Genomic DNA, 24,298 nt, shown 5'->3' with positions numbered 1-24,298 from the left:
TGAATCTGGATCAGGTAGATTACTATCCGATCCTAATCCAGAACGCGATCTTGAACAAAATTTCCAAACGTCCTGTTTTGTTTTCCCACTTGAATATTTCTCTCTATCTATAATATTAACTCTATGGTTTCTACACAATTCTCATGCTGCTGAGCCTTTTTAAAAATGTCTATTCCGTTATAGAAGAAGATAAGCTGTTGACAGACATCTTTATTTTTGTAAAGAAGAAAAGGTTGATGTCATTGCTCTTTCACTATATTATGTTGTTACTATTTTAAGCTAATAAATGATCATGTTTGTTTGAGTGCATGTATTGTAGTCGTCATCAAACGCATATATGTTATTCGCGGCGTGAAACATGAGGTTAGAAGTGGATTGATCGGCATTGTTAGTGGTTTATAATTGATTAAAAATGTTAACGACGGACGAATTAATGCTAGAGGACTATGTATTTAAAAGTTCTCCAGAATCTTGTAGTGATCATTCATACTCTACAGGTAAATTACTCATTAATTTCGGGAATTTCTAAAAATTCAACAACCTTGAGAAAACTCTTTTTCTTTAAATCAATTAGTTGAATATTATTCGAGTTATGTAAATAACTTTGTTAGATATATTTACACAATTGGAATAATTAGAGTATTCCCATTTGTTACATATTTCAATAAATGACTATTGCAGGAATGAGTACCTCAAAAGTACTTGACGGCAACGATTCTAATTATACAAATACATGTGAACGATAATTTGCAATAAAATTCATAATGTAATGTAAAAAGTCTTTGAAAATATTATCAGGTATCAATTTAAAATAGGAATGAGATTGATACAACGACTTTTTATTTTCTTTTGAGCATTATTTAATTTTTAATTGGAATATTTAGAAGAAATTATGGTACTGTTCTAATCCATGTATTCTATTCATGTGATTTTTTTATTTGTTGGTAATTTTTATTGAACACACTATTTACTACTGCTACTACATCAACACCACTCACCTTTATATTGTCAGATCTGCGTTTTAATAACCAAGTTATCATTGTCTTCAGAGACATTCTTTGCATCTGTAAGTAGTTAGCCTGCACAGTAGCAAATGTTCCCAAAACTTGAATTTTTGCCATTTTGGCTACAAATAATCATTTACTAAATTGAAATTTCTAGAATTGTTGGTTATATTTATACTTAATACACTATTTATAAGAGTTACAATAAAACTCACAATTACACTGTCTGATGTGTGTTTTAATGTCCAAGTGATAGTTGATGATTATTGCATTATTGAAACAAATTTTGTGATTGTGAGTGTTGGTGTAATCATAGTTAACCGTTAATTATTCATTTGTAAAAATGAAATTGAACATTTTTTCTTCTATTACTCTCATTGTTTATATACAGTTTCATGTCTATATTACAGAAACAAATACTCATATAATATGTAAAACTAAACTTTTATTTTTTAGATTGTATGGATTTCACTTCAGACGGAGACTTCCTTTCACAGTTGTCAGCAGATTTAGACATACCTCTTTTGTTAAACCAAGGACAAGATGAGCTCAGCATACTCAATTCTCTATTATATGATAAGAGTCCAGAGGAGATTTTATCAGAAACTGCTTCCCCTCCGTATGCACCAGATGAAGATATATCCAATGAAATTTCAGAGTTGCAAAATATGGATTTCTCAAAGTTTGGACCAGAATATTTTCCAAATGTTCACTCAGACATTAAAATTGAACCTGGTAGCCCCAAATCCAGTAAATCAAGCTCCCCTGTATCACCAGAACCTATCATTGATGAAATAATTGTGAAAACTCCTCCTAAATCTCCTATTATCATTAATGCAGTGAATGAAATGCCAAATAATGTCATATTTGCCCAACCTGTTAAATTATTATCACAAAATTTACCTCAAAAACATATACCAATAGTACCAAAAGCACCATATACCACCCTTCCTGTCAATAAAAATAATGTAGTTGTTATAAATACGGATACAAAACCTGTGGTTACACAGACTTCTAACGTAGTTTTAGTTGAAAATTTAGGGGTACCGAAAATATCTGTGCCTAATGTTCCAGTAACTACTGTCACTAACCTAGCTAAGTCTGTGACTGTGCCTTCAGTAGTTATAGATACAAATTCCAAATTTACTTTGGCTGGTAGAAACATAGACCCAAAAATTTTGAAGAGGCAGCAGAGGAAGATAAAAAACAGAGAATCTGCAAGTTTATCTAGGAAAAAAAAGAAGGATTATGTTACTTCATTAGAGGAACAAGTTAAAGAACTGACTGCTGAAAATAAGAGACTGCAAGCAGTAAGTATTTTTTTCTGATTTTGTTTAAACTTCTAGTTTCCTTGTAACTTTCCAAGTGTGGGATGAAAGTTTTGGCCCCTCTTGTACCCATTTCTATATGTTCTTCCTCAATTTTATTTTTGATCAAATTCCATTATTTCATCTTCTTTATTTTTTAAAAGAGTTTCCAGTCTTGCATTATTTTTCTAGTTGATCTCTCTGTCTTCAGCTGCATTCTGTTAATTTGTTCTGTTATTGATTCTTGTTTGATTACAATTATAATGTCTTTGTTATTTATCTTGTCCCACTCAGTCTAATCTTTTCTTCTAATTGGTCAATTGTATTATTCATATTTCTAAAATAAATGCTAGCAAGTACGAAAATATGAACAATGAAGAAACTTTATATTTGTTTCCAGAAAGAATTGCAGTATTTTCAAAAACAGAATTATTTGAAACTAGAAATAAAAACTCTGATTAATGTTACCAGGACTTAGTCATAGAAGAAGATCTCATTTCTGTTTTTTTTTTATTTGTTTTGTGGAATTATTTGTTGTTGATTAGACCATTACTTTTCTCTTTAATTTATTCAAAAGGTGATCCAAAGTTATTTATATACATTAATTTCTAGAGCCGATAAGACTTTCATTAGGTGTATAATTTAATTTAATTTTTCAAAGCTATATAAGATATATATGATCCTTCAAGAAAGGATTTGAGAACCAAATGATTTTAATTAGAACTCATATTTTTTAAGTAATTATAAGATATTAAGGTAATTAATTTAATGTCAGTTCCAAACCAACCAATATAAATATGGGGTCCTTTCAAAGATTAAGTGGAGGTTGTTAAGAAAATTGTTTGAAAGGTGCTCTTGTAATAATTCGATGGATATCACTGTTTTAGATTTAATCAAACTCTGAGGTCTTATACATGAAATTAATTATCCCAATGTCTCATAATAAAACTAAGTATGAAAACTTCATAATCAAAACTGTTTGAGGAGAGTTATATGGAAAAACGGGGCTCTTAAGATATTAAACAATTTATTCTTAAAAATATTTACACCGTATTAATTAAAAAAATTTATGAGAATTTAGAAGAAAGGGAGACTTTAAGTCATAAAAAAGAATATATTGTTGATATATTTGGATCAAAATGATTAATATCTCATATTTTAACCTAAAACAAATATTTTGAATGTCTATGTCTAGTACAAATAAATTCTGTTTATCGTAAGATAAATTTGTATAATTTAAACATTTTATTTCAATATTTACAGTCAAACAAATTGTATGTAAGCATTATTTACCCTATGGATTTTTACAGAAATATGTGTATTTTAGAAAAGGGTTCTGAGCATTTTATCCTGCAACTTCACAGCATTATTTGAGCCGTTTATTTTGAAAGTGGCCTGACTCTATTTAACTTCAAATCGAAATATTTAAAGGTTTGTTTTTCAATGAATTTAAAAATATAGGGATAGTCATACTACTTGAGGGTGTTCAATTATATTATTTCTATTAAAATAGTGGCAATTGTTAAGTGAATAGTGTAAATTATGGTATGGTGATTGTAATGATTCACCTTCTGAGATAACCAAAAAGACATTTAATTTGACGTGATTTATATGTAACAAAACGGTTATGTATGAAAGAAAACCAATGTGTCTGGTTGTATTTAGTTAGTGGAATTTAAATGAAAAAAAAAATAATTATTAGATTATGTTATATCTATTCATGCTGAAATGTTTATATTGGATAATCAGATTTTTTATACTATTCTCTACTATCTTTAAACTAAATTATTTTATGAATATGCTACATACTAATCTACCTCAAATTTTGACAATAATCGATCTAATGATTTTTATGAAATTATTGACAATTGAGTTTTTAAATAAAAAGATAACATATTCCTGTCAAGTAGGTAAATATTCTTAAGATGATAAAATATTGAGATAAAATACACAAAATAATGAAATTCAAAGAATTATGTTGGTTTACAAAGTATTTACTTCATTTAAAAAAAATGTGATTCATAAAAAGATGTCAATAATATACACATCTTAAAAGTAAATATTTCTTAAAGTACACTCTCATTTTAGGCTATCAAACTTTGTACCATCAATCGGGGTGACTTTGCCCATTTTTAAAGTACGGATATTTTGTAGGTGTATTTTCTAGAAAAAAAAAAATAACCCCATTTGTGCGACTATGACCATGATCTGAAACTAATATTTTTTCTATTACATCATTATAGCTTGTCATCAAAAATTAAAAAGTGGTTGGGCAAAGTCATCGCTATGATAGGCCCCCGCCATTTTCCTATGTTTATATGTTCATATTCCATAAGTGGACAATTTTACACCGTGGCTTGTTGGAAGGATCAGGATTGAAGAGAATACAAAATTAAATTTACTTTATTTAGTGTATATTTTTATAAAAAAATCTTCATAAACTTGATTTGCACCAAACTTAATTCTTCAATAAACTCATTTAGGTGACACTTTAAAAATACCTAATGAAAATAAAGGATGACCAAATGAACACTTTAACACACATCAAAAAAATTAAAAGAAATATTTGGAAAACTCCTCTTCTTTCTTTTGGAGTATCTGCTTTGAGAACAATGTTTTGAATGCTCGCGTTATCTAAAATTCCAGGGAATCTGATTTTTTTTCCTTGTCATATATTCGGAAAAATGAAACTTCTTTATCCCCATTAATACAAAAGCTTAGTATTTTTGCCGTGTAATGTGCCACTGATTTCTTTCCTTTAACTACAACTACAAGGAAATCTTTAACATTGTATGTGATGCTATCTGGTTCCATAAGTTGACCAGTTAGTCTACAATCTTCTTCTTCATGGTCCGACTACAGAACTTCTTTTGAATAATTTATGTAGGGTCGTGTAACCAGCTTTCCCTTGTAGTTGTGTACCATGGCGGGGAGAAAATAGGAGAATAATTGCAACAAAATATTTCAAAATTGGTTTTGAGATTTTGGTGAAGAAATTTCGAAATGGAGAATTGAATATTTGAAGGAATGATTAAATGCAAACATTTTGTTCACTTTGTAACGTAGAATGGTTATAATAAGACTTTTAATAATTTTTATAGGTAAAATTAGCGTTACAATATTCAAAAATGGTAATTTAATGAAGATTAAACATTAAAACTAGGTGGGCAAAGAAATCCCGTTTTTCTGGTGGGGTGCGAGGTGATTTTGCTCACAAGTTTTTTTAATTTTAATGAAACGAAATTAACAAAAACAACAACTTATAGTAAATCCTCATTATATACCTAAATAAACTATACAGGGTGTCCCACGACGAGTTAAAACTATCTGTATATGGTAAAATACTTATAGTAAAATCATGAAAATTTGTACGTTTGGATTTTCGGATACGATCTTGTTAACTAAAATATTGAATGCATTAAAATTGGAAAAACCAGGTGGTTCTATTTAAAAAATGAGGAAATTTGATATTTATGAAGCTAAACTTTGAACACTTGTTATACACACCCCGTATAAGATGAAACATTTTTCAACATAGATTCAAATACGTCCGACTTTGTTTAAAGCCACCGAACAGAAACCATTTTCATATCTTTAAAGGTATCCTCGTAAAAAAATATTTTATATGGTTCTGCAACGATAAAATTATTCATAAAATAATTAATAACTCAAAAATTATGCATTTTTCGAAAAAAGTTTCTAGACAAAAGTATATTAAAATTACACGTAGATTTCAAAAATGTAATAATATACAGAGTGTTTCATTTAAAATAACAAAGTTATAGTCGATTTTCGGTAGAACTGGAATTCGGCTATCTTTGAAAATATTCTGGTTAAAAAGATCGTATCCGAAAACCCAAACGTAGAAATTTTCATGATTCTAATATAAGTATTTTGCCATGTACAGATAGTTTTAATTCGTCGTGGGTCACCCTGTATAGTTGATTTAACTCACCTTTTGTTCATAGAGGCTCCACAAACTAAAGTTCAACCACAATATAAAACATTTGTTGAATGTTTGGTAGAGAAAATAGCTGTTAGGAATAATGATAAATTCCTAGACCGCCAAAAAATCAGTGGTGCCAACGGTACATCCGGTTCCAAGTACATTAAGTGCCTGTGGTGTCACTTTGATCAACCGTTTTTAAGTAATGAACATTTTCTCAAAAACTAGGTAAAGAAACGAGGGTAAAAATAACCCCAATTGACGGTATTATTCGTAATATCAATTAAAATTAAGGGGAAAAGTGCAACCATAAATGTTAAAAAGTTTGTTGAATTTAATAAAAAAAATAACATTTGATTTCGTATTTTATTATGAAGCCCGTTCTCATAATGTTCAAAACAAACTATATTTCACTCTATATTTATCAAAAAAAAATGTCCCGTACTGATTTAAGATGCAAATAATAATTGTGATGATTAAATTAAAAAATTTTAATAATTAGTTATTTCTTAATTAATAAAACTTTTAGATAAATACTTTTATATGAAATCAATTATCAGTTTTATTTTTTTTAAAATATTACATCAAATGTCAAATAATTCAATAAACTGAAACTATTTATGAGGCAAAACAACAAAAAACTTTATTTTCTTAATTTTTAAATAGCGGGACTCTTAACAATAGTAATTCAATTTTTAAACTCTTAATTGAATTTGGAGTGAAGCAAAAATAGTGTTTCATATATTCAAAACACTAATTTTAATATTTCTATAATTACTCCAAAAACATTATGTTAACAACCTTCACATAAAATACAACGTTATCATACGTTTATGGCAAACAACTGTTTTGAATTCTGCACTTATTGAAATTATCAGTTTTACGAGGTATACATTATTCAATATTTTGTTTATTTGAAAAAATACCAAACATTTTTCTATAACAATCGTAACCCCACTATTTTCTATTATACAGAGTGGCGCAATCGAACGTGCATATTGCATCATAGTTCCACTCGTGGAGTTTTAGTAGCCATGAGTTACTTCGACGGAAAGCGTCGCGCTTTTTGTTTTATGAGAACGGTCGTATTGACAAGGCGACTGTATTGTTCAGAATATGGATTAAGACACATTAATGAAGCTCAACTTTAATTAAAATATGGGTTAAGTGTTTTGAAGAGACCGGTTCCACGTTTAAACTACCACCAAAAGGTCGTCTAAGAACGTCTAGGACCACAAACAATATTGATAGAGACAAGGCTTTAAACTTGTTGAATCTTAAACTGCATTTTTATAAGCTCCAGTTAATATAGGAATTAAAAGATACCGACTTTGGAGCAAGGTTAACATTTTCTGAAGATATAATTAGGCGATTTTCTACTTGTGACAACATCCTCTTTTCAGATGATGCTCATTGTCATTTAAATGGTTTCGTAAACCGACAAAATTGTCGTCATTGGACCGAAAAAAAAATCAAAAATGATAAAACCACTGCCTAGTCCGAAAGTAACGGTGTGGGCAGCAAACTCAAGCAAAGGAATTATGGGACCTTTCATCTTTGAAGATTCACGAGAACGAAACATCACCGTTAACACCGACCGCTATGTTGTGATGTTAGAGGGATATTTGACTCCAGGACTTGCGAGGTCAAGAATAGCGAATACGAGAACTTGGTTCCAACAATACGGAGCGACTTGTCAAATGATTCTATGGCGGTTGTGAGACAGATGTTTCCTGCAAGACTAATTTCCAAAAGAGGTGATATTCATTGGTCCCCACATAGTCCTGACTTGACGCCTCCTGATTTTTTTCTGTGGGTACACCTCAAACATTAAGTCTACATGAACCATTAGTCAGCTAAAGGAACATATCCGCCAGGAAATGGCAGAAATCACCTCAGATTTATTAACAATAGATTTCACAAATCTGCGTTCGCGTTTACAGGAGTGCCGTCATTTAGATGATGTTATTTTTAAAAATAAACTTCATTTAATTACCTAATCATCATATCTTTTGTTTCATAACTTATGTATTTATTTTTTTAGCCTATACTTAATATATGCACGCTCTATTGCGCCACCCTGTACAATCTTTTATATGTCGCTTATGCATTTTTTTATAGTTTGAAGCTAGAGAACGTCGAGTTATTGATTGTTACAACAAACTATCTTGTGCTGTAATTTATCAGCATTCAACTTATTTGATCTAGTTATTGCCATATTTTATAGAAAACATGTGTTTAGATGTAATGTAATATAGGGGCGGATATAGCGGTGGATTTACACTAAGGGCAGTCGGGGCAAGTGCTGCCCTGGTACTGAAAGTGAATTTTTTTTTTCATTCTTATCAACATTGCCCAATATAATTAATTAACTCTATTAGTGCATAATTTTCCGTTTAACAGATAATTCAAGAAATTCAATTCATCTATTACGAGGATATATTGAAAAATTCTTAGCCTACTATAGAACCAAACAAAATTTCAATGTCAAAATATTTTATTACTCAACATATTCTCCTCTTAATTGGATACATTCATTACAGCGAACCTGCAACGTCTCTAGACCTTTCAAATAAAATGTTTCTTCTTGCTCTGAAAACCAGACCTCCACAGCTTTTATTACCTCTTCGTTGGAAGAAAATTTATGACCTTTTAAACTTTTTTTCGGCTGAGGAAAGAGATTATAGTCGGACGGAGCTAAATCTGGTGAATAAGGAGGGTGCTCTAGTAATTCAAACCCTAAATCACGAATTTTTGGCATGGCAACATGAGATTTGTGTGCAGTGGCGTTTCTCTTTAATTTTTTTTCCGGTGCCCAGGAGCGGCATTAAATTTAAATCCGTCCCTGGGCGGATATGTGACATTCTACAGGAGAAGGAATAGTGTTTAAAGTTATGGATAGGTAATCGTGATTATTAGGTTTTATATTTATAAATGAAATACACAGTGTTTAACATTCATATATTAAGTCTTTATTTTAAAAGACTACGTTTTCGAGAAGCGTCCTCACGCTTGAAAGAGTCGGTTTGTACTGACTAAAAACTAATAATAAAATATTTACAATGAGGTCTAAGCCTCTCCTTAAGTATCGTAAAATTACAGATGTTTTACTAAAATATATGCATTACTCCGAAAAGTAAAAGAGTCCTTTGTGTGACCCATGTGTCCGGGGTCATAAAACAGAGGTAGGACTTACTTTTCCTTTTCTAAAATATCTTTCAACTAAATGTTAAGTTTCCTTAAACATAAAATCTAAGCATAATGTTAAAATACCAAAATAAAAAATAATTTGTAAAATAGGATTCAATTTTGCTCAGAGAAATTCAACAAATAGGTTTTCAATAAATTAAATTTGATTGAACATTTTTCGTTGCGTTAATTTTTTAATCACATTTCTAATGTTAACATTCTCTGTAGGAAAGATTCCTACTTTATGGTTGCATTTTTTCTACATTTTCAAGGCTTTTTCCGTTATATTTCCAATTTGATAAAAATGTAATTCAAACAAAACTGATAATTATATATAGACGAAATTATTTTATATGAATTGCAATCCACAATTTTTGCGTTAACGGAAAACGATATTAAAAAATTAATAATAGATATTTATCATTAAACCTTGAAACACTAATCTAATCACATTGCACTAGAGAAACACAAGCACCTGTAGTACGCCAAAAATATTTCTTTGAGTAGATACTATGCACTATGTTCATTTGAAATTGATTTTAATCACCAATTACAATGAATAAAAAAATACGAAATAGGTCAGTTTCTAAGTGGAAGTATATTGAGATTAAATATATTAGATATTTTTTCAATTTCCAATTCAATAGCTTCCAAAATTTTTAATTCTACGACATATTTGTTTAGCTAGTAGACTAGTTAGTCACTTCCAGTACTGCACTTTGTATGAAGTACTGCATTAGATAATTGTTGTGTGGTTCCAATTCCTTCTGGCTTTTCTTTTGTTTTACTTCTGATACTATTGTTATAGGTTTTTCGATTGTGCAATATCCCATGATAATATATTCGAACGATACAACAAGATTTTTTCTATATTTCTATTAATAGTGTACTTGAATTTTTTAAAAAGTATTTTTCTGTTTATTTATTTAGTTCTTAATTTTGAGTAAAATATTCAATCAAAAGCAAAAAAATAATATCTAAATATGTAATTGAAAATCGTAAAAATAACAAATTTTTAACTACATAAGAAAACGATTCTCATTGTTTTTCAGTTATGACGGTTTAATATAATCATTGAGCTGTTGTCTGCTTGATGATCACGAGGTTATCGTTGCCGGAAACGTAGCGTGCTCTGTTATAATACAGTTTTAATTTATATATGTATGTACATATAGATTTTTGATCTCTGCAACTCAAAGAATCTGTTGTGTCCCCCTTTCTTGCTATGATACTGTGTTTACAGTTGATCCATCAGTCCCACTCCTTTTTAAAAGTCTTGAATGCGGGATGGCTTTAATTGCCAGAGATCTTCGTCTTCTATTTCAAGCGCTTCCAGGTGTAGTGCTTCGGAGTTCCTTAGTTTTTCATATTTCGAAAGAATGTGGATAGAGGTTTAGCCCTCTGTGCAACGAAATCTGCACGCCGCATTATCTACTAGGTCTAGAGTCTTCAGGTGTTTTTTGAGGCGACAGTGCCCCAATACAGCTCCTGTTAGTATTCGTAGATTGTTCTTACTTAACATTCATAACTTATACATTCAGCAGATCTACTCTGGTTATAGTTTCCCAGAAGAATATTTTCCTGTCTCAGCCCCTGTAGGTTGTCCAAATAATTGGTTTTGCTTCTATCCACCTTCTTTTCCAGTGCCTTTTTAATTGTTCGGTAGCTATACCACAGAAAGTTGGCAAATTTAAGTGAACAACGTGCCGCTGTGAAATTTTGTTTTCTACTCGGTAAAAACGCTGCCGACTGTTGACAACTGCTTACAAAGATGGTGCTATGGGGAAAATTCGAATGTATGAGTGGTTTTCTCGATTTAAAAATGGCGACATGTCGATTGATGACAAACCTCTCTCTGGACATCCATCAACTGCCCGTATCGATGAAAATGCCGAAAGAATTCGAGAGCTTGTGCGCACAGACCGTTAATCAATTGTTTGAAATCAGTGTTTGAATTCCGTTTATGTGAATATGAATTTATTATGCTGGTAATTGTTTTTAATAAATTAAAGGTAATCTTCCATTCTCCTATGTGGCAGAGGTTATATTGCAGGTTTACTCGAGCAATTAAATGAAATTTAAAAATATTTCCTTCATTATCGAGTCGATAAGTTATGAACATTATTAAGAAAAAATTATAACAGTAAATTTTGTTTCAGGAAAATGAACAACTGAAAGAAAAACTTTTCGAATTCAAGCCAAATTTTGTCTTTAATCCCCACAATAAAGTAATTAAACCCAGTATCTTTCTTTGCGTATGTTTATTGGTAGTGGGAGTAAATTTGAATATAGTAAGGAATCCGTTTAGTATAAAATCACCACAAGTAGGATTATTAAAATCGAGTAAACCTCAATTGAGTGACCACCATGGCAGAAGTTTGTTATGGACCGCAGAAGATAGTGATGAAAATAAAACTTCATCATTTTCAACGTTTTTCATGTGCCCTGCCACAATTAATCAAACAGAAAGCGCTAGGCTGGTACTAGAACTAGAAAGGTAAAATATTAAATTAATTAATTTTAATAATTACTTGGCGGTATTCCAGATAATTGTTACTATCTTAATATATAAAAATTCAGTGTTCGTATGTATATTCCGAATGAATTCAAAAAAGGGTCATGAAAGTTGGTATATATATGTAATTTGGTCGAACTTAAATGATAGGATAGTTAATAATCAAATTAATGGTCTCAATAATTAATAATAAACTGATTGTTGTTATTAGTTTCCATAAGTCTGGAACAGATGGCGCCTTAAGCGAATTTCTTTACAGAGAACTGTAAAATGTTGTCCGTTGCACCTTATAGATGGCGCCACACTTTAATGAGATATATTTTCTTAGACTACACACTATACATCCTTTAAAAATCACTCAACCACAGCAACGCGTGGAAGGGTCTGCTAGTTTTACTGTATACAGTTCAACGCATGAAAATATAATTGATTCATCTTGATCTAAAACATTGTTTAAATACATTTTAAGCACACTTTTAGGTGGATTGGGAAGCCTGTAGATTTGCCAGCAAAGCTTAATATAAAGTCAAATGCAGCAGTTCCAGTTAATACAAAAAAAGTTCACCCAAAAAGGAAGAAATACAGGTTGGATAGTTCGGTAGCTTCTTACAGAAGGTAGAATTTCCAAATTAACTGTAATTTTGCAGGTTGTTATTGTTTTTTATTTTATTTCAGATATAAGAGTGAAAAACCAGATTATGAGACATCGAAAAACGAAATTCAAGTATTTTCTGTAACTCCAGACCAAATGTATTCGGAATTTTTCGAAGCAATTAATAGACAAGAAGATACGTTTTATGTTGTGTCTTTTACAGATCAACATATGATGTTACCTGCTTTGTATCATAACAAGACGAGAAGACCGAAAATGTCTCTCATCATGCCGTCAATGTTACCAAACGGTAAAATGAATAAAAATCCTACCATTTTCTTGAATTCAATTAAAGATATATTTTGATTATTTCAGATTATCAAGTTTTTAATACTCTACATTTTTATTTTCAGATACAGTTTCGAAAACTTCATTAATACCATTAATGCAAATCGATTGCGAAGTTCTTGACACCAGATTAATCCACGTAAAACACGGAGTCATCCCCCAACACTTCAGAAAATATGACAATGTCACTAAAAAAGAACCAACAGAAAACGACCCTATCATTAGTGACGCTAATACCACAAAAACGAATTATTACGAAAACAACTACAAACCTTATTTTGTGAAACCTCATGACAGGTTTTTTAAACTGAATTAAATATAAGTTTGTGCGTTTGTGAAGTGTTTGCAAAAAAATTTGTCAGATTGTAGTAGAAGAATTCACACGATTCTTTTAATTGATGTAAAATTGCTCTTTTTGGACGATTTGGATGACTTGAAACATTGTTTTAATAATTAATAATCTTAACTATTGATTAAACATTCTCTCCATTTGTATTTATGTGTGTACTTCATCTGATTGCCTTCATTTGTAATTATGATTTTTTTTGGCGCTTCTTGCTGATCCTTGTTATGTTTTGGTGCTACCATATTTTTCTTCTTCTTCTGTCAATAATTTACTTTTATTAGAAAAAATGCAGTCTCTTAAAAAATTGTCAATAAAAAAAACATTTGTTTTGTCTTTAAATTCTTTCATCAATCGCTCTTTTTCTTATATTCTGATTTATTTGTTGTTTTTCTAATTTATGAATTTCCACTATGTGAAAAATGTATAACCTCATCCATGGTTGATTCTTATGTTCTACAGTAAAATTTTCATTTATTAGTTTCTAGATTATTAGTCGCTTAAAAGGATGTCAATTTGGTCAGAAATTAAAAGAAACAAAGATTTTTGCAGATTATGATTTTCGATCTCGATATAGACTAGGCCAGGGGTCGGCAACCTTTTTTGGCCGCGGGTCAAAAGAATATTGAAAATCGTCCCGCGGAATAGAGTTCACATGTTGCACTATAAGTAAAATATCATTATCAGTGAACTTACTACCACAAATGGGAGTTCTCTTGTCGACAAAGGTTGTTTCACTCTTTTTGTTTACATTATTAATGGTAAAAACTTTTTTCTTGACTCCAAAAATGTTCATGAAGTTGTTAAAAAATTCCACGAGATTTCAAAACTCTCAATATTATAAATCCTGGCGGAAATTATATCTGTACATAAACTACATATTAATTTGTCACCATTTTCGATACACCCATACTTTTCTGTCCACACATCTTGAAATAATCTCTTTTACTTTTTGTTTGTTCATGGTAACTTTTTTAAATAATAACATTTATTTCACTAGCTCGATATTATTGTTTCCATATCCAGTCAGGAGGGAGTTGGGCTTTAATTGATATTTTGATGTGTTACACTGGATTCAAATTTGGTACGTTCATAACTTTGCGACCAAAATTTTTTGGGAAAATAAAAAAAGTTTGTATATCTTATACTTTATTTTCGGAACTAAAGTGGGTCTCTCGAAATCACCAAATGGGTCACTCGATGATCCACGGGTCATAGGTTGCCGACCCCTTAGACTAGACTATTTTATTTTTATTAATATTTAAAAATATTTTAAACGGTGTTTAATAACATAGTTGGTAATTTTTAAATTATTTACATATAAATGAATTCTTTACTCTAATATCGATTTTCCAAGTTCACCAGATCATTTAAATTTATAGAATTCATGTTCATTGAAATACACCAAAAATAAGGAAATTCAATAAGTACAAAAAAAGAAATTCTAAATAACCTGCTGAAAATATTTAAGAAAATCTATATTGTTGACAGTTCCAGTTTTTCTTTTCATCCATTGTTTCTTAAAATTTTCCCCAACTGAAAAATTTTCATTTCAAATATATTCAATTGAAAAGATTGATAATGAAATGCTGAGAAGTTATACTACTCCTCAAACTTTTTTCCCGTTATCTTCGTTGGCTAGGTATAGAATATAAAAAGACTTCTTCTTCTAGGAAGGAACTTTAAATTGTCCACATACAACAAATTGCTTCTCTAAAAATAGATATTAAAACCCGTCTGGACAAATGGCATACAACTTTGGGGTTGTGCCAGTAAAAGTAACAATCAATTGATACAACGTAACAACAACTGCATAAGGACCTCAATGTAGAAAGTGTTAACCTAACCTAATGCAATTCGCGATACTACAACATGGTAACGTTGAGGTTATATAACTCGACAATGCCAATTTAGTGAGAAGGCTTAATAGGATCAAGCCATTTGAGTTATTTTAATTGAAGTAGTTAAAATCAGACTACGTAAACGGTAGTGTTGCTAAAATTTACTAAGGTATGCTAAAGAATAGGACCTTGAGATTTAAGAATTTCCACGTTAGTTAAGTTAGGCTAGAAAAATATTGGTTATAGATCTTCATGATCAGATTTGTAATAACTGTTACCTTAGCGTTTATTACGTTGTTTTTTTATAAAAATAAGTGAGAAAACTTTAAAAAAATCGTCGACAGGGTCTTTTACTTATACCAATCGGATCATTATGGGAAATATGAAATCACTCACTTCATCCTCTATTTGAGGTTCGTCATACAGACTACTCCCGACACTACTGTCACTGTCAGCAGAAACGACATAATCTTGATCTGTATCGTCTACATCTACGCCACTTTCTTCCTCGCCATTGTTGTACAACAACAAAAAACTAAGGCTATTTACTTTGATATATACAACAACAAAACTTCAAATGTAACTCGTATCATCCAGTACCACAGGCCGGGACTCGCCAAACACTAAGCGTATGGTCCGGTACAAGAGACCGTATCATAAACAATAAAATATGCACGTCAAGACGGTTCACAGACAACTGAAGGTTACAAATAACAAATGGCGAGAAACTTCTGAGCAGTAGAAAGTGGACGAACCATCAGGGATGCCAATAAGGAAGGGCCAAATTTCCCGTCCGGTCTCAGAGACATTAAACATGCCTGGAAAGCGTTATGTGATTAGAACATGTGGGGTTTCTCGTCTAATATAGAATACGTTAAGCTACAAATGTCTTTATAGATATGTGGATTTTTCAAATAAACAATTTATTTTTAAAGAAACCTCAAAATATTTTGATCCGTTTACAAGTTTTAACCAACAAAAATTTTATTTTACAGTGCACTTTAACTAATTCAAGCTGGGTAGTATAACCACTTAATATACTAAAAAACCGTTATTATTATTTGGCCACAGTTCTAAGAAACTAAGTAAAAATAAGTTCAGATTTAATGCCATGTGAAGGACTGCTTCACAAATAAACCCTTCGGGGAATATTCAATTATTTTGTACAATATTTAGTACAAATTGTTATATTAAGCAAAGTAGAATTAATTTAGTAGATTTTATATACTTGTTAAAGATGTACATATAATTTAAAAAATAAAACCGTTTGTTTCATGGTACTACTGGTTATAAAACTGCTTCATCCCTTTTCCAGCGGGCAACAAATTTAGTTAATAGTATTTTAGCAAAGGCTTTTCTATAATAGTCATATTTCGTTAAAAGTATGGATTTGTTAAACTTTTTCTATTTACACTTCTATTTTGTTTAAACTGTTTAACTTTGGAGAGTTTCCTTATCCTTCGGGCATGCGCGCCATCTTTTATTACATCAGCAGGCGCATTGTACTGAGTACAAGTTTATTTTATTCAAAACTTTCATGCGAATGTTTATTTTTACATTTAATTTTGCTAAAATAGATTATTTACTCTTACCTGTGGTTTTTACAATGGATTAACTGAATTATACCCAAAAATTAGCTCCTAGTGCTTGTTTTACAGTAGTATTATTTCTTCTTTGTTTAATCAATATTTTAATTAAAACAATAAAAAACCCATTGAATGATATTTAGATGATACTTATAGAGGATAATTATTATCAAGTATTAGAGGCACAAAAATTGAAAATATGTTTTATTTGACCAACATTTTATTACTAATTAATATACCGAAAACAAGTTTCATTTGAACAACATTTATTGTTTTTTAGGACTAAACCACTGCTTATTTTTTTCTGTTTTCTATTGTGTAAAGGTTGTGGTAGGGATGAAATGAGGAGTGAGAAGTCTCGTTAATCCTTCAGGTATAAGTGAAAACCGAAACAAAACACCTGTAAAACTCAGTACAACAGCGCACCCACCGGAAGGTTAAATCTAATACCCATTATATATCCTTATGTTTCAATCCAATTTCTATAATGGATATTATGGTCAAACAAAAGTGGTGCACGATATACAGAGCAGTTCAATGAAATACAACTTCCTGAGGAAGAGTCTCCTGCTGGGGAATTAAGGTTATAAACTGTATGTTTATTATAGTCTATTTCAGAAAGGTGTAGAGTAATAAAATGGGGAATTCCGTCCAGTTCAGCTCAATTTCTGTGTCGGCCATAGGTGTAAGTCTTGAAATAGTATTGTTTGTAATATTAAAATTTCAAGTAAATGTGTAAGAGAATTAGAAAAAGTATGTTTTCTGGCCTGAAGTGTCAATATCGAAATATTGTGCAGGAATTACTTAGGTAGTAGATTATACCGATATGTTTTGCGTTTAACAGGTACCATTTAACCTTCTATTAGTGCCTCTGCATAATTCCAACCCTATTTCAGATTCGGCTTTCCTTTTTACGAGTATCCTACCGGCACGCCTTTGGCACACTATTTTCAGTGTTTGTGAATGGATAACAATAGGCTGAACCCATGTATTGACCGCAACTCAGGTGATATTGCCTGCACTTGATAAAAAGAAAAAAAATTACAATGAAATCTCAGTGCCAAACTATGAAGGTGGCATACCTAATGAGGTTTTATTCTTCTATACCTTTCTGAAATAAAATATAATAAGATAATTTTTGGATTATTTATAATTCTTTCAAGCAGTCTTGATAATAGTATATTTTCAAAGTTGAAATAATGCCAATTTTTTTATGTTTTGATAATTATTTAAATTAAACAATGTGTAAATAATTGTATGAAATGTGCGCGTATATTGTTCAAAACTTATTAATATTAATTATATTGGGTTTACATTTACCAACGCATAATGAAATTTTCAATAAACTTTTGTATTGCACAATTTGAATATGACCTCTAACATTCGATAAAGATTTCAATAATTTGAAATTAACTTGTTAACAAATCTCACATCTATGTCATATACAAAAATCGAAAATTTGTAAAATGTTTTCTTCTCGCCATCTACAATTTCATTAATTTTGGCATTGGAAGACTATTGCTTCAACAGTAAATTTTTGAAATCATATGTTATAGAATTTTTAATTATCACAGGATTGAATTGATATAAAATATTCAGAGTGTAGGGTTTATTGAAATTTCTTTCCATTAATAATAAACAACATAAAAGTTAAAAATTTATTAGTCCAAAACTAACTATACTTAAAAAGAAAAATATAAAATTTTATAGTTTATTTTAAATCTGGTGTACTGGCACCTAAATAGCATTTCAAATCGTTAATATTAGATTTGATTAACTTCACTTTTATTGTATCTAACTTAAGCCTCTTGTGTGCAGCAAATCTATGACACCCTCCAAAACTGTAATAATAATTACCTCCTTTTCTGCCAGTTATCCAAAGAACATCTATTGGGGGAACTGTGTGCTTTTTCACTGGATCTAATAGAGTCATCATCAAGGATTGTACTTTACTTTCATCTAACTCTGGTATAAATGGTCTAAGAATAGCTGATATTGGCATATCGTGAATTTCATGAATATTTGCAGCATGTATACTAGTCATTCTTCTAAAGAATGGAAAAAATGTTTCACTACATTTCAAAAGCTTGGGAATCATTAAAAAACTATTGAAATCTTACCCAATATATATATAACCTTCACGCTCTAAGACTAAAACAACAATGACTATCTACATTTAAAAAATGGATATTAAGTATTTATACACTTTCAGTGACACTTATCAATAAAACTACCTTAAATATCAACAACGATATGGGTGTATATCGGTATCAATGTTTTCATTACATATCAACACATAATTGTTCTTCACTTCGACTACAATGAACGAACAATTTATTTATTTGCATGCGTGGACCAAAGTTTGAAAAATTAATGACATGTGTGTGATCAACATAGAGCGACAAGAACATTTTAATAGAAGAAATTCTTATTTTATAATCCTTTTTTTTTAATGTACTTTTATCAAGGATCAAAATAAGCATTGGGTTAAAATATTAAGCCATGCTGATAGCACATAGATGAATCATTTTTCATTTCATCTATGCGACGCCATGTGTGATGTTCTAAAATTGTATCACAAACATAGAGCAGTCTATGTTCTAAGCATACAATCCATTGGGGTACACTTCTAATGCAATTCGCGGATGAAATGAAATGGAAACACAGCACAAATTACAGAGCATAGCCTGAGGCCCAGATATTTGTCATACGAGAAACAAGGTTTGCTCTTGGTAGCTGCATCGGAACTGGACCAGTGCAGGCCAGTTCGTGAGTGTATAGAATTAATTCGATCGGAGACAAAGAACGATGTAGTAGTTGATTGTCGTATTTGATGTGATTCAAGCCTTCTAGTATTAACAATAATGTAAAACAATTTAGTACTTTTTGGTATGTTACATTTGTTCGAAGACAAAGATGTAGTGCCACCATTATCATATTACACTTATTGCACTGCACTAGCTGAACTGACTCTAGACCCAGTACAGTGTACCGGGTGAACTAGTTCTCTTGTACTGCTACTAAGAACAACGACGCTAGTGCTGGTTCTTCTACAAAGAACGCTTCAGTGTTCACTTCCTGAACTATTTCTGCCAGTGCAGCTACCAAGAACAAACCTACAATGTTAATGTCACTTGACATGATGCAAGACAATGTGTCAACATATTGCATAGATGAATATTACATTTTATTTAATATTTGTGTTCGGTTTAAAAATTAAAATAACAAAACTAGGTGAAGTGTAATAGACAGAAAATAGTATTAATCAAAATCCTAACCTCAAATTTCATTTAATATTTTATGTCTAGCTTAAAATGAGAATAAAGTCAACACCATTTAATCCTCTTATTTTCAAGCAAACATCAGTAACATATCCAATAAGGTTTTTTTTTCAAAAATTAAAAAAAACATTTATTTCAACACATAAGATCCTCAAAGAATGTCATCTTGTTGGGAAAGTATAGTTTGTTATAGTATATGTTTATGAAAGTCAGCTCATCTGTTGAGCCAAAACTAACTAGATGGTCATATTTCGAGTTTGAAATAAATTGAAGTAGTGTTCCTGGAGAAGAAATTCAAATTCATCGTATATTTTTGTATCCATATGTAAGAAGATCGGCCCGGTTGAACTTAACCTCAAAAAAAATCGATCGCGATTTCTAATGCAATTCGGTGTAGGTGGTTGATAAGGGATTATAAACACGGTATTATATATGTTATTAGTAACGTTTCTACCGAAACCACAATGATCTTAATCGCCATATGGAACTGTCAAAAGAGTATTTCATGAGTTGTGAACGCTTAGCGGAATGCGATTTACTTTCACGTTATTTTGAACGAAACACAGACATATTTACGTTCCTTTGCACTCATACGGGGGCGGCTTAAGCACCTGGGCAAACCCCATAACCTGACTAACGACTAACTATTATATTTCGTTGAAAGTACACCAATGTCACATACACAAGGAACCAATTGGGGGAACAATTATTGAACCCTGCGTTACACCAGATACTATTTCGCCACCCTCTGATCCGTTCGAATTATCTACCTTCTTTCTTTCAAGTAAGATTAAAAAAATTACAATATATTTCATCAAATCCCAGATATTCTAGAGTTTCACAAATAAGGTCATCCAACACATCAAATGCTTTGGAGTAATGACCCCACCAAAGCGCCGCATTTAGACCTCTCGGAAATTCAAGATATCCTCGTTTTTCTCTGCTGACTGATGAAAAATTTCCATCGATATGCCTCCCACTTTTCTGCTGAATCGTTTTTCTTGCACTCATGAAGTGCTTTATTTCTCAAGCCCATTAGTGCTTTGAGGGTAGCTCGAACTGTTCTTAGAAGTAAATGGTTTTCAAACAAGACATAAGATGGATAGAAAAGAAGTTTACTTTTTCTTCAATATCTGTTAAATAGTTGGAAGAGATCATAGCGAAATTTGTCTACATCAAATCCTTTGAAATCCTGAAATATTACATATTTTTGAGGATTCTTTGTAACTGGTAAGTTAACCTCACAATACTTATTATATTCGCTGGTAAATTTGCTTTTTTTTATTGTGCCCACACTCCAGTTACTTTAATGGATTTCTTTTTGTTTTAAACAAATTTTGTGCTGTTGTTTTAATATAAATTCGTATTTTCTATTTGTTTAGGGAACAGAACGAATAGAATAAAGTCCTATTTGTCTATATTTTAAAAAAATACAAGTTTAGTTATTTTATATTTAGAGCATAAGCTCCTTTTTATACAAATCTATTCTTTTTACTCATTCCTTCTTTAGTAATTTTCATCTGTGTGTCCGTTTCCTTCCTCATTTTATTTTGTTCCCGCATTTCTACAGCTACCAGATTGAAGTTTCAACCAAACCCAAAGAACTCATCTGGTACACTACAAACAAACAAATCAACTAAACTCCAACAACTCCATATATTTCCAAATAAATTTATTTGTTGTTGAAACTTTTTGTATTGTTCTAAGCAATAAATATTAATTTAAATAATCGTGTCTGGAGATAGTTTTAGTTTGTTTAGTTTTCATTATTGATTTAATTCATAAGGTGTTTCCAACTTTTCCACCTTTTTCATTAATTTTTAACGTCGTACTTTAAGGGAGTCATTCTATGTGATGGGCTCGAAAAATGAAGTATTTCATAAATCTTTATAATTTGATGAAATATTTGGAAGAATGTAATAGATACAAGATTATTATAAAAAATTCTTACAAATAACACAAACAGTGAACTAAATTTCATTTAAATCTCTTGTTTCTACTTCTTTGGGATGATGAAGATCGCCCTCTTTTCTTTTCTGTTTCTTTTAAATCAAACTTCTCCTTGATCTCTGTGATTACTTCATCCAGAACACTATCTAGAGCTTGTGGATCTAGTTGAATATCATTTACAGGTATGATTGGTTCATTCAGTAATTTTGCTCTTATATAAGCTTTCTTTTTCTGGAATTGGATATCCGTTATCATATTAGGTTCAAAGTCAAAGGTCAACTTGTCCACTAGTTTCCGGACAGCTTCCTTTCTCTCTTCATTTACCTCTTCTATTGGATAATTCAACTTTTGAGGAAGAATTATCTCATTTCCAAACGGTAACACCTTTTCTGTCAAAGAAAAAATATTAGAACTAAAATACCTATTAGCAATGTGGATTTTTTTTTAAATCAAATATTAATAAACTCCATAAAATATATTAAAACATTACAATAAATAATTTAAAAAGTATCAAATATTCTGTGTTACTCACTGTTAGTATTTGTTGTGAAATTAAAATTTAAATGAAGCAAATTTGACCCCTAAAGGTATTTTTCTTTTCAAGTAACACATAAAATCGGACCTAGTTATCAGACTTAAACTAAATTGAATGAATAAAATCTAGGGGATTATAACTTTTGGAAAACAATATTTCCCTATCTCATTTCAACTATTTTGTTATGAAATCAGACACTTTTTTACTCAGACACCATAAGTTTAAACTTTAACACATGGTATCTCAAAATTAAGGAGTTTCGTGCACATAATCTGTTTGGGGCAAGTTGTCTGAAGAATCAAGATATCCCCAATTGATAATAAAATAAATTGTTCTTCATAGTACAAAGTGTTTAATGGACTTGCTTCATCCCCATTTATTTTGAAGAATAAAATCATGAATAAATATAATTTTGCTTGAAACCGCAGTTCAGAAATTTCAGTGATACTCATAAATCATTCTAATTTAATGAGAAACTAAAAAAATATTAGATAATATGTAATTCTTACCCAAAAACATTTGAATTCCATCTACCAATACAGGAATCAACTCCACGCATCTAATTTTATCTGGTTGCCTCATTTTTGATGTACAAACTAAAACTTTATTAGTGGCTACACAATTATCCCAAAATTTATTAAAATAAGGTAGGTCTTCTTTAGGATCTGCTCTTATTAAATTAGGGCTAGTAAATATATGACCAATTCCCACTTGTCTATCGGCTATATAACAAAGAATCAGTCCTTTTGGTGTATCAAAATCCATTAAACGGTCTTTTTCGTCTATATCAAATTTAACATTTGGTGCTTTATCTGAGCTAATATATTTTATACGATAATATGCAGGGGTATCACTTTGTCTAGATGTATTAATTACTTTTTGACCATCTTTAGTCATATAATTATTATACAGTTGTATGTTCGAATAAATGTACAGTCTCAAACATTTTAAAAAACGTGTAGTATCACCTTTAAATGGATAAAAATTTAGTTTACGTTTATTTATATTAACTAATATTGTTGAGGACAACTTTTGTGTCAAACCTTCTGTATCAGTACAAATTTCTTCTTCATTTAGACCTCCCAGTAGATTAAATACCTCATTATAAAAGAGTTTGTAGTTAAATGATGGTACTGTTGGTATAACTTGAAATTGAATCTGACTTCCAGCAAATGTTTTGATTTCATTGAAAGCAGTAAACTTGGAATTTTTGTCTTTAACTGGGTTATCATCGTTACTCATATAGAGAAAAGTTCTTTTATAAAATACTGTTTTTACTTCGTGAAAAAGTTTTTTACCAGAAAGGAAAAATGATGATAAATCCAAATTGCCTTTTCTTTGGTACTCCTGGCTCAAGGCATCATCAGATAAGTCAGATGTTGCTTTTAAGATTTTTATAACATCCACAACATTTTCACTAAACGTTGTCAAAGGTTTAGATATGCCCGATATTAGAATAGCAAAATGGCTCCAAGACCTAGCATCTTTACGGAAAAGCAAATTCTCTGCTAAGTTGTGACATGCTTTTAAACACATACGAAATGGTGTTATTCCATTTAAATTTTTTTCAAACATTGACGAATGGTTATCAATGCCAATAACAACGTAAGATGGCTTAAATGAGGAGCTAAATATTTCCTTATCGGCATCTTCGTAGTCACTATCATGATCCTCGTATCCGGACATTTAAGACTTCTAAATACTGAAAGCTTATATGTAATTAAGGTTTGCTGACTTCCCCAGAGAAATAAGTTAAATTGTTTTATTCACTTAAACAAAATGTAAATAAATTACAGAAAACATGTATGACAGGTTTAGAAAAAGAAGACTCGCACAGAATTATATTCCGGGTGATATTTTG

At 30.7% G+C, this 24,298-nt stretch overlaps 3 protein-coding genes across 5 annotated transcripts; 1 reads left to right on the top strand and 2 right to left on the bottom strand.

Moving 5' to 3' along the window:
• The first annotated feature begins 196 nt into the window (after positions 1-196).
• On the top strand, positions 197-16,365 carry LOC130447014 (cyclic AMP-dependent transcription factor ATF-6 alpha). Its single transcript, XM_056783607.1, has 6 exons — positions 197-497; positions 1,461-2,314; positions 11,606-11,943; positions 12,442-12,576; positions 12,637-12,863; positions 12,967-16,365. The coding sequence occupies exons 1-6, from the start codon at positions 413-415 to the stop codon at positions 13,215-13,217; spliced, it is 1,890 nt and encodes a 629-aa protein (XP_056639585.1). The 5' UTR covers positions 197-412; the 3' UTR covers positions 13,218-16,365.
• A 1,950-nt stretch (positions 16,366-18,315) lies between these two features.
• Positions 18,316-19,095, bottom strand: LOC130446538 (sulfiredoxin-1). Of its 2 annotated transcripts, XM_056782856.1 has the most exons (3): positions 18,906-18,988; positions 18,792-18,841; positions 18,316-18,719 (listed from the first exon to the last, which is right to left on the bottom strand). In XM_056782856.1, the coding sequence occupies exon 3, from the start codon at positions 18,713-18,715 to the stop codon at positions 18,383-18,385; it is 333 nt and encodes a 110-aa protein (XP_056638834.1). In that variant the 5' UTR covers positions 18,716-18,719; positions 18,792-18,841; positions 18,906-18,988; the 3' UTR covers positions 18,316-18,382. The 2 variants fall into 2 exon arrangements, with proteins under 2 accessions (XP_056638834.1, XP_056638833.1); XM_056782855.1 differs by having other exon boundaries at positions 18,792-19,095.
• Positions 19,096-21,352: 2,257 nt separating this feature from the next.
• On the bottom strand, positions 21,353-24,272 carry LOC130446192 (uncharacterized). Of its 2 annotated transcripts, XM_056782271.1 has the most exons (3): positions 22,947-24,268; positions 21,904-22,291; positions 21,353-21,569 (listed from the first exon to the last, which is right to left on the bottom strand). In XM_056782271.1, the coding sequence occupies exons 1-2, from the start codon at positions 24,121-24,123 to the stop codon at positions 21,930-21,932; spliced, it is 1,539 nt and encodes a 512-aa protein (XP_056638249.1). In that variant the 5' UTR covers positions 24,124-24,268; the 3' UTR covers positions 21,353-21,569; positions 21,904-21,929. The 2 variants fall into 2 exon arrangements, with proteins under 2 accessions (XP_056638249.1, XP_056638248.1); XM_056782270.1 differs by lacking the exon at positions 21,353-21,569 and having other exon boundaries at positions 21,826-22,291; positions 22,947-24,272.
• Positions 24,273-24,298: the final 26 nt, after the last annotated feature.

The sequence above is a fragment of the Diorhabda sublineata genome, chromosome 7, assembly GCF_026230105.1.
Source record: "Diorhabda sublineata isolate icDioSubl1.1 chromosome 7, icDioSubl1.1, whole genome shotgun sequence".
Classification (NCBI taxonomy): domain Eukaryota; kingdom Metazoa; phylum Arthropoda; class Insecta; order Coleoptera; family Chrysomelidae; genus Diorhabda; species Diorhabda sublineata.
This window is presented reverse-complemented; position numbering and strand designations above follow the sequence as displayed.

Coding starts and splice junctions, on each gene's coding strand:
- LOC130447014 (XM_056783607.1), top strand. CDS start 413: ATGTTAACGACGGACGAATTAATGCTAGAGGACTATGTATTTAAAAGT. Junction 498..1,460: donor TGATCATTCATACTCTACAG/GTAAATTACTCA, acceptor TTTATTTTTTAG/ATTGTATGGATTTCACTTCA. Junction 12,864..12,966: donor GCCGTCAATGTTACCAAACG/GTAAAATGAATA, acceptor TTTTATTTTCAG/ATACAGTTTCGAAAACTTCA.
- LOC130446192 (XM_056782270.1), bottom strand. CDS start 24,123: ATGTCCGGATACGAGGATCATGATAGTGACTACGAAGATGCCGATAAG. Junction 22,292..22,946: donor TGGAATTCAAATGTTTTTGG/GTAAGAATTACA, acceptor TTTCTTTGACAG/AAAAGGTGTTACCGTTTGGA.
- LOC130446538 (XM_056782855.1), bottom strand. CDS start 18,715: ATGACTAGTATACATGCTGCAAATATTCATGAAATTCACGATATGCCA.